Source organism: Salvelinus fontinalis, chromosome 8 (genome assembly GCF_029448725.1).
Source record: "Salvelinus fontinalis isolate EN_2023a chromosome 8, ASM2944872v1, whole genome shotgun sequence".
NCBI lineage: Eukaryota > Metazoa > Chordata > Actinopteri > Salmoniformes > Salmonidae > Salvelinus > Salvelinus fontinalis.
Window position 1 is genome coordinate 11,004,927 of NC_074672.1, and position 10,464 is coordinate 11,015,390.

The window sequence follows — 10,464 nt, forward strand, 5'->3', positions numbered from 1 at the left end:
GAGTGAGTAAACCAGAGACTCCAATCCAACATTCTAATAAGCATTCGGATGTTCCGGCAACGGTCCAGCTGGAATGCAGCAGATTCCAGTTCATGTTTTTATTATATAGTAGTGTGGATATTGGAACGGTTTGGCACTTGAACATACTTCCTCTCTTGCACATTAGTAGACCTAATGACTTGTATCTGCTGCTGACGATCAGTAAACTACTGACGGTCACATCTCCGTCAGAGAGAGAGAGAGAAAGTAATGCAGAGAGAGTGAATTCTAGATTAAGGGTCTCCAACCAACCCCCCAAAAATGTATATTCCTACACTTGAGAGGTTTTTAGTGTCAACGTAGAGATTTAAGTTGAGACATCTCGCAGGGTGCTGGTCAAAGGCTCCCTGGCTCCACGTTTCATTTAGAATGGATATTATCTGAGCAAAGCTATTGGTTACTTTATAGGCAATAATTTAACAATTTATAGTGCCGTGGTCAGTGTGTTTTATAGAGCGCTCAGCTGGTAACACATAGGACCTACTACCAAGGCTCAAAGCTTATATACTTCTTACCTTCGCCTGAAAAAAACACACACACACACACACATACACACACACACACACACACACACACACACACACACACACACACACACACACACACACACACACACACACACACACACACACCCTCTCTCTCTCTTTCTCACGCAACTAAAGTAAAGAGCATATCCTATCTACAATCTACCTGGGTCTCCGTGCTCTCTGTCTCCGGCGATCTCCTTCTCAGTTTCCCTGACAACGGTTTCCCCAGAAACGAGGTCTAGTTAATGTCATGCAGTAACAGAACGACAACATCTCTACTCGGGTAGGTCTACTGGGAGTATTAACAATGAGAACAGAGAAAGAGCACACACAGACACACACACACTGTGTGATGACTCACAAAGAATCCAGCATCCTACTTCTGGAGTGTAACACCGCAACTTGATAGCTCTTTGAAGATTTCTCATAAAATTCTTCAACTTCCTGAATTTGGTGATCTATAAATAGTGTGTAACTTCTCAAATTATTCTTGTGCATTGCGGCAGTTTGCCTGTAAACAAGTTGTCTGCTGCTTGTCTAAGGCCACCGGTAGTTAGCGTTGTAAGACTTGTTGTGAGCGTGTACAACACTGTTATGTAAAGTGCCATTGAGAAGCCTTCAAGTCGAGTGCATACATTTATTTGTTTACATACGGGTGATCCCGGGAATCGAATCCGCTATCCTAGTGTTGCATTTGCCGTGCTTTTCCAACTGAGCTATAGACGAGACGACCAACTCTTATGTCTTAGTATCAACTCGTAATGATCTCGTTGTTTTGCGTCTGAAAAGTAGTTGGCACGTACAGTACGTTGTGAGTTGACAAGAAACCAGTACAAGGGCTCACACATGCTTATAACAAGTGATAATGCATTATACATCGCTCTGTCTCCCTTTCAGACACCCCGGCCCTCCAGAAAGAGAAGAAGGTGAAAAAGAAGGTGGAAGAAGGAGAGAGTGTGATACTGAAATGTAACCCTCCCTTCAGCACTGTTCCTCCTGTCATCCACTGGATGGACAAGAGTGAGTCGCGCTCTCTCTCTCCATCTGTTTTACTCATCGTTATCTGTCTGTCAGTCTGTCTCTCCATCTCTTTAACCATCTGAAATATCATGGTGTGTTGTTTTTGCTGAGTAAAACATGAATAAACAATATTCTCTCTCTTCCTCCCTTCCTCCCCCCTACCCGCCCTCCCTCCGTCCGTCCCTCCTCTCCACCTCCAGGACTCCGTCACATTGAGCTGAATGATCGCGTGACCCAAGGCCGGGACGGGAACCTCTACTTCTCTCACGTTACAGCCGACGACAACCGTAACGACTACACCTGTAATGCCCAGTACCTTAGTGCTCGCACCATCCTCTCCAAGGAACCCATCAGCCTCACCGTAACCATCTGTAAGTACACCGTGCCTCAGTCACCCTGGTAACGCCAGTAGTACAACTATAAAGACTACACCTGTAACGCACAGTACCTGAGCGCCCGCACCATCCTCTCCACGGAGCCTGTCACTTTGACTGCTACAGCCTGTAATGAGTGTGCGGACATCAGTATCCGTTGTAAGACACCGTAGACTGACCTTGTCCACCATGGTAACTCCCCATGTAGCAGTACAGGTCAATCACTACGAATATCGTCAGTCACCATGTTACAGTATGGGTTTTTGCAACCCCTCTCTTTGTTAGTTACAAAGCCACGCTGACATTGATCAATGGAGACACTGACGGTACCGCAGCCCCCAGTCAAAACCACCTGGGGGTAGAGAAGCATGTCAGATGTCTGTAGTGTTGCCTCTACAGTAGTGTGGCTACTGACCAGACATGGTCAGGACAGGAGGGAGTCCCACAGCCAGCGGGGGGGGGGCTCTGTAATCTGCATAACACACTGGTAATGAGATGCTCTACACATGCTGGGTTACAACTGTCCTACACACACTGTTATTAACAGGCTGGGGGCAGAGCGGTTAGCATCTGTGTGAGAGAGGTCAAAGATGGGGAAGGCCTATTATGGTAACATACTTCCTCTGCTGTGTTTGTGTGTGTGTGTGTGTGTGGGAGGGGTGTGTGGGTGGGTGGTTGTGAGGGGAAATATGTTGCTAAGGGCTCTGATCGCCACCTGAACCCACCAGTGGTAGAGTTCAGTTTGTGTGTTAAACGCAGTGTGAGTGTCTGTCTGTGTGTGTTGTGACTGCTGTATCAGCACCTTTGTACTGCTCTCGGCAACCTTGCAATTACTAATACATATGTATGAACCTGTCTGTTTTCTCTCTCTCCCTCCCTCTCCCATCCCGCCATCCCTCTCCCTCCCTCTGTTGCTCTCCCTCTACCCCCTCTCTCTCTGTCTCTCGCTCCCACTCTCTCCCTCCCTCTACTCCCTCCCTCTCCCTCCCTCCCTCCCTCCCTCCCTCCCTCCCTCCCTCCCTCCATCTCCAGCTAACTCAGTGGTGCGGAACCGAAGACCCCAGATGATGAGGCCCTCAGGGGCCCACAGCACTTACCACACCCTTCGGGGCCAGAGCCTGGAGCTAGAGTGCATCGTCCAGGGCCTGTAAATTTAACTCTCTTTCTGTCTTTATTTTGTGTGTGTGTGTGTGTGTGTGTGTGTGTGTGTGTGTGTGTGTGTGTACACGCATATACTATCTTACATCTATCAATCAATGTGAGTCTGTTTGATGTTTCTCTTCTTGACACATCTTGCCTCTTCATCGCCCCCCCCCCCCCTCTCTCTCTCTCTCTCTTTCTCTTTCTCTCTCTCCCCCTCCAGCCCTACCCCTACAGTCCAGTGGGTGAGGAAGGACGGTCAGCTGTCCGAGTCTCGTACAGTCAGAGATCTGTCTGACCGCCTGCTGCGCTTCAGTAACATCTCAGAGAGCGACGGGGGAGAATACCAGTGTTCAGCCAACAACCCACAGGGCACGGTCACACACATCTACACCGTCAGCGTCGAAGGTACGGAACATATGCTATCTAAACACTCACGCTGAGGCTGTTGCCGTTCTGTGTGTATTCTGTGTGTTCTGTGTATATTCTGTGTGTTCTGTATATATTCTGTGTGTTCTGTGCATATTCTGTGTATGTTCTGTGTGTTTTGTATATATTCTATGTGTTCTGTGTGTGTTCTGTGCATATTCTGTGTATATTCTATGTGTTCTGTGTATATTCTGTGTGTTCTGTGTGTGTTCGGTGTGTTCTGTATATATGCTGTGTGCTCTGTGCACATTCTGTGTATGTTCTGTGTGTTCTGTATATATTCTATGTGTTCTGTGAATATTCTGTCTATGTTCTGTATGTTCTGTGTATTCTATGTGTTCTGTATGTTCTGTGTATTCTATGGGCTCTATGTGTTCTGTGTTCTCTATGTGGTCTGTGTATTCTATGTGTTCTGTGTATTCTATGTGTTCTGTGTATTCTATGTGTTCTGTGTATTCTATGTGTTCTGTGTGTTCCATGTGTTCTGTGTGTTCCATGTGTTCTCTATGTGTTCTGTGTATTATATGTGTTATGCACATTTTATGTGTATTCTATGTCTATTCTATGCGTCCTGTCTATTCTATGTGTATTCTATGTGTATTCTAAGGGTAATCCATGTGTTCTCTGTATTATGTGTATTATATGTGTATTCTATTAGTATTCAATGTGGTATGTGTATTCTATGTATTATGTGTATTGTATGTGTATTCTATGTGTATTCTAAGGGTAATCCATGTGTTCTCTGTATTATGTGTATTATATGTGTATTCTATTGGTATTCAATGTGGTATGTGTATTCTATGTATTATGTGTATTGTATGTGTATTCTATGTGTACTGTGTAGTCTATGTGTATTCTATGTGTGCTGTGTATTCTGTGTGCTGTGTATTCTATGTGTGCTGTGTATTCTGTGTGTTCTATGTTTTCTGTGTATTCTATGTGTACTGTGTAGTCTATGTGTATTCTATGTGTGCTGTGTATTCTGTGTGCTGTGTATTCTATGTGTTCTGTGTATTCTGTGTGTTCTATGTGTTCTGTGTATTCTGTGTGTTCTATGTATTCTGTGTATTCTATGTGTGCTGTGTATTCTATGTGTGCTGTGTATTCTGTGTGCTGTGTATTCTATGTGTTCTGTGTGTTCTATGTGTTCTGTGTATTCTGTGTGTTCTATGTATTCTGTGTATTCTATGTGTGCTGTGTATTCTATGTGTGCTGTGTATTCTATGTGTGCTGTGTATTCTATGTGTGCTGTGTATTCTATGTGTGCTGTGTATTCTGTGTGCTGTGTATTCTATGTGTGCTGTGTATTCTATGTGTGCTGTGTATTCTATGTGTGCTGTGTATTCTATGTGTGCTGTGTATTCTATGTGTGCTGTGTATTCTATGTGTGCTGTGTATTCTATGTGTTCTGTGTGTTCTATGTGCATTGATTGTTACGTATGATCTTGTTGTTGTTAATGTGTTTTTTTTGTAATACTATTGGGTGTTGATGCTATATTAATCTGTTTAATACTACCATGTGCTTTATCATTGCATTCTGTATCATGTAATGTGTATACTGTTGTGTTTTGTGTAGTGTGGTGTGCTGTTGTTTCTAGTACTGTGGTGTGTATAATACTGTTGTTGTATTGTGTGTTTTGTCATAGCTGCTCCGTACTGGACCAAGGAGCCAGTGAGCCAGCTTTATGCCCCAGGAGAGACAGTGAGACTGGACTGTCAGGCCGATGGCATTCCCTCTCCTGCTGTCGACTGGAGCATGAACGGAAATCCCATCACAGGTCAGGAATCACACACGCACACTATAACACACACAATACAACACATACTATAACACACACAACACATACTGCAAACTCAGCGTATTACACCTGCTGCTGTTCCTGATCTACATAGGTCAAATTTAGGGTTGGGTTGCTCATTTGAATTTCCTGTCTTTTGGCTATTGCCAACTCTAAATAATATACTGAAAATTGAGTTTTCGTATGTAACATGGCAGTCAGTATTGTGCTTTGGTAGAATGTCTTGCTGACTTGCTGTGTGTATCCAGGTATAGACTTGGACCCCAGGCGTACTGTGAGAGATGGAGCTCTGATTCTGAGAGATGTGGTCTTCACCGATACAGCAGTCTACCAGTGTCAGGCCCACAACAAACACGGAACCATCCTAGTCAATACCTACATCTTCGTCATCGGTGAGGAAGTGCTCTGTGTGTGTGTGTATTTGTTAACAACACGGAGGTCGCATTGATTAACCTGTTCCCTGCTATCCTGCTCCAGAGCTGCCGCCTCAGATCCTGAGTGCGGACGGACAGACATACACCGTCACAGAGGGCCAGAAGGCTGGCCTACACTGTCAGACCTTTGGGTCTCCCAGACCTAAAGTTACATGGTGAGACACGCCTGTATTAGTTTCAATTCTTCTATGGAACTAGCTTATTTAATTAGATTTAAGAAATCTTCCAACAAGGAACAAATGTGTCACTCTCCTCATTGGCAACCAGTCAGCCAAAATCCTACCATGGTCTGTTTTAACGAGCATTACAGTTCTGGCGCTGGGTTTTCCATCCTCTCTGGTTGTGTTTTCTGTATAGTCATCTCTATGTATCTCTGTGTATTTCCTATCTAGGGAGGTGGACAATGGCGCGTCTCTACTGGCTGACCCCAGGGTTAACCTGCTGACCAATGGAAGCCTCCAGATCACCAACGTCTCCCACGACGACGAGGGCCTGTACACCTGCTCCATCAGCAACACCAACATGTCAATCAACGCTGAACTGGAGGTGCTGAGTGAGTAGGCCATGAATCACACACAGGGATGCGCGCACACACACGCACGCGTATACATAAATGCACACATACAGTATAGACTCATGCTGACTCATTCAATCACATGCACAGCACACACTTATGCACACTAATTCTCTCTCTCGCTCTCTCTCTAACCCTGTATCTAATAATGTCTCTATCTTACCCTGTCTCTCTCTAACCCTCTCTCTCTCAGACAGGACAGTGATCCTGTCTCCTCCCGGGGACCTGCGTGTTAAGCCTGGGAAGACGGTCATATTTACCTGCCTGGCTCAGGTGGACTCCAAACTGACCCCCCCACACATCCAATGGAGGAGGAGTGGACAGAAACTAATGCAGTCGTACGCTGAGGACAAGTAAGGACATGTTTAGTCTGTTACTAAGGCTGTGCGGGTGTGTGTCTGTCTCTGTGTGTGCGTGTGTGTGCGTGCGTGCACTTTTTTTCCTAAATTATAAGGACCCCAATGTCCTACCATTTCACCTTAATGTCCTGACAAGGTAGGAAAACAATAACTATTTTGAAAAGTCAATGTTTTTCAGGTCATGAATTTGTTAAAATGCTACTTTGTCACGTTCCTGACCTTATTTTCCTTTGTTTAGCTTTGTTTAGTTGGTCAGGACGTGAGCTGGGTGGGCAGTCTGTGTTATTTGTTTCTTGTTTAGGTTCATTGGTTAATTAGCCTTATATGGTTCTCAATCAGGGGCAGGTGTTTGACGTCTCCTCTGATTGAGAACCATATTAAGGTAGGCTGTTCACACCGTTTGTTTGTGGGTGATTGTCTTCCGTGTCTGTATATGTACCACACAGGACTGTTTCGTTTGTTTAGTCTGTTCCTGTTCGTGCGTTCTTCGTGTTATGTAAGTTCTCATGTACAGGTCGGTCTACGTCGTTTTTTGTTATTTTGTAATTTATCAAGTGTGCTTCGTGTTCGTCTTGTTTGAATAAATTCATTTTGTACTCCACAAAAGCTGCGTTTTGGTCCGCTCCCTGCTCCTCCTCAGACGAGGAGCAGAACAATCGTTACATACTTTAAGCTTAAGGTTGAGGGTTTTTGGAGTTAAGGTTAGTTTAAGGATTAGGGGTTAGGGAAAATAGGATTTTTCATGGTAAAAAAAATGTACACCAAAAAGTCCTGAAGTGTCATGAAAACACAGCTGTGTGTGCCGGCACCTGTACGGCTCTTTACGGTATTACGCTTATTGTTATATACGGTAAAGGTGTACGTCTGACGACGCAATGACAATACTGACGACGGCATTGACAATACTGACAATGACAATCCCTATATCCAGGTACACGTTTGAGGGCCCCGACCTGATCGTGGCCAACGTGCAGACAGAGGACGAGGGGGTTTACACCTGTGAGGTCATCACTAACCTGGATATGGCTGAGGCCAGCGGATCCATCACGCTAGTCGGTATGGAAATGTCTCATTTCAATGTCATATTTCATATGTGGTATGATGCTGCCAGTGCTTCTGTACTGTACTATTGTGCAGTGATGCATTAATGCTGTGTTTTTAATACATTTTCCAATATAGTTGGTATGGAAATGTCCCATGTGAATGTCAAAATGTTTGGTATTGGGGTTAACCTCTGTTGTGTTGTACTATGCAGTAATACTTTGATGCTGTGTACAGTACACTCTGTCCTCTAAGTATAACTTACTGTATGCTCTAGTAAGTTCAGAAACATTTTCCACTACAGTTGGTATGGAAATATGAACATATGATAACGATAACACCGTGTGGTATATTGTTTCTACGCCGTTTGTATTTCTTTCTTTCAATATGTAGTGTTACGTTGATACTGTATGCCTCAACTCGTGCTGAACTGTTAACCCTAAATTGATTTCTCCCCCACCCCCCCTCTCCAGACCGTCCAAATCCCCCCACCCAGCTCCAGGTCTCTGACCCTAAAGACCGCGGAGTGACTCTCAGCTGGACCGCTGGAGATGACCACAACAGCCCAGTCATAGGTACAGACATGATACTGAATGAACACAACAGCCAACTTCAGTGCGGCCTTTGACATTATCGATCATAGTCTGCTGCTGGCAAAACTTATGTGTTATGGCTTTACAACCCCTGCTATGTTGTGGATAAAGAGTTACCTGTCTAACAGAACACAGAGGGTGTTCTTTAATGGAAGCCTCTCCAACATAATCCAGGTAGAATCAGGAATTCCCCAAGGCAGCTGTCTAGGCCCATTTACTTTTTTCAATCTTTACTAATGAGTTAGCACTGGCTTTGAGGAAAGCCAGAGTGTCTACAGTATGAATGCGGATGACTCAACACTATACATGTTAGCTACTACAGCGACTGAAATGACTGCAAAACTTAACAAAGAGTTGCAGTTAGTTTCAGAGCGGGTGGCAAGGAATAAGTTAGTCCAAAATATTTATAAAATTAAAAGCATTGTATTTGGTACAAATCATTCACTAAACCCTAAACCTAAACCCAAAACCCTAAAGCTCAAATCTTGTAATAAATAATGTGGAAATTGAGCAAGTTGAGGTGACTAAACTGCCTTGAGATACCCTGAATTGTGAACTGTGATGGTCAAAACATATTGATACAACAGTAACTAAGATTGGGAGAAGTATGTCCATAATAAAGCGCTGCTCTACCTTCTTAACAGCACTGTTAACAAGGCAGGTCCTACAGGCCCTAGTTTTGTCGCACCTGGACTACTGTTCAGTCGTGTGGTTAGGTGCCACAAAAAAGGACTTAGGAAAATTGCAATTGGTTCAGAACAGGGCAGCACAGCTGGCCCTTGGATGTACACAGAGAGCTAATATTAATAATAATGCATGTCAATCTCTCCTGGCTCAAAGTGGAGGAGAGATTGACTTCATCACTACTTTTATTTATGAGAGGTATTGACATGTTGAACGCACCAAGCTGTCTGTCTAAACTACTGGCACACAGCTCGGACACCCATGCATACCCCACAAGACATGCCTCAAGAGGTCTCTTCACAGTCCCCAAGTCCAGAACAGACTATGGGAGGCGCACAGTATTAAATAGAGCCATGACTACATGGAACTCTATTCCACATCAAGTAACTCATGCAAGCAATTAAATTAGAGTTTAAAAAACGGACAATAATACACTTTAATGAACAGCAGGGACTGTGAAGCAACACAAACATAGGTACAGACACATGCATACACACACACACACACGATAGCATACGCACTATATACACACGTACACATGGATGTTGTACTGTATATATGGTAGTGGTGGAGTAGGGGCATTACGGCCTTGGCAGCAGCTAATGGGGGTCCATAATAAATACAAATACACAACTGACACTGATACTAGATCTGGGTTAAAGTAGGCTTTGTTTTCTTCCAAACTCTTGATTGACCTTGCCTGGCACACTGTAGCCAATGTAATAGCCCCGTCATTGCAAACTGCAAACCCCACCTATCTGTCTCTCCAGGCAAGCTCAATCAAATGCTAAAAGTATTTTTTTTAAATTAAAAACTATTTGAACCCAGGTCCAATTGATACTAGACCACTGTGATGCTTTTAACTATAAACCCATAGCCATCATATCATGTATCTCTCCATGGGAGAGTGAGGTCCTGTTTCTAATGTAGTTTTCAGTGTAGATGACCACAGCTGTCTGGGTCTGGGTACAGATGGACCCTTTTGCCTGCCTTTGATAACCAGATCACTTTGAGGCTTTGCGCTTTGAATTACCAACCCCATATCGTATCATGTTATATTATTGCATCTCTCCTGAGAACATGAAAACTTGCTATCTCGTTACATGGACTGTGATTTCTCCGTTGTCACATATTACTTCATATCTTCTGCTTAGTGGCATTGACACTGATGGCTGATGCTCTCTCTCTCTCTCTCTCTCTCTCTCTCTCCTCTCTCCTCTCTCTTCTCTCTCTCTCTCCATCCTTCTCGCCAGAGTTTCGGGTGGAGTTTAAGGATCCCGTTTCTAACGAGTGGAGTTGGGAGGAGCTGAAACGTGTTAGTGGAACCAAAGAGAGTGTGAACCTTGCCCTGCAGCCCTATGTGTCCTACCGTTTCCGGGTCATCTCCATCAACGACATCGGGAAGAGTGATCCCAGCACGCCTTCTGACCTTCACAGCACGCCACCTCAAG

General features: G+C 44.3%; 1 protein-coding gene across 1 annotated transcript in view; it reads left to right on the plus strand.

Annotated features, from left to right (window-relative positions):
• LOC129861423 (neural cell adhesion molecule L1-like) overlaps window positions 1-10,464 on the plus strand; it is a 79,375-nt gene that overhangs the window by 44,843 nt on the left and 24,068 nt on the right. Inside the window, exons 5-16 of the mRNA XM_055932810.1 lie at window positions 1,438-1,586; window positions 1,787-1,957; window positions 2,993-3,107; window positions 3,324-3,508; window positions 5,176-5,307; window positions 5,577-5,720; window positions 5,806-5,917; window positions 6,155-6,315; window positions 6,530-6,689; window positions 7,627-7,751; window positions 8,210-8,311; window positions 10,267-10,464. Coding sequence (XP_055788785.1) covers window positions 1,438-1,586; window positions 1,787-1,957; window positions 2,993-3,107; window positions 3,324-3,508; window positions 5,176-5,307; window positions 5,577-5,720; window positions 5,806-5,917; window positions 6,155-6,315; window positions 6,530-6,689; window positions 7,627-7,751; window positions 8,210-8,311; window positions 10,267-10,464 — 1,754 coding nt within the window. The remainder of the gene's footprint in view (window positions 1-1,437; window positions 1,587-1,786; window positions 1,958-2,992; window positions 3,108-3,323; window positions 3,509-5,175; window positions 5,308-5,576; window positions 5,721-5,805; window positions 5,918-6,154; window positions 6,316-6,529; window positions 6,690-7,626; window positions 7,752-8,209; window positions 8,312-10,266) is intronic.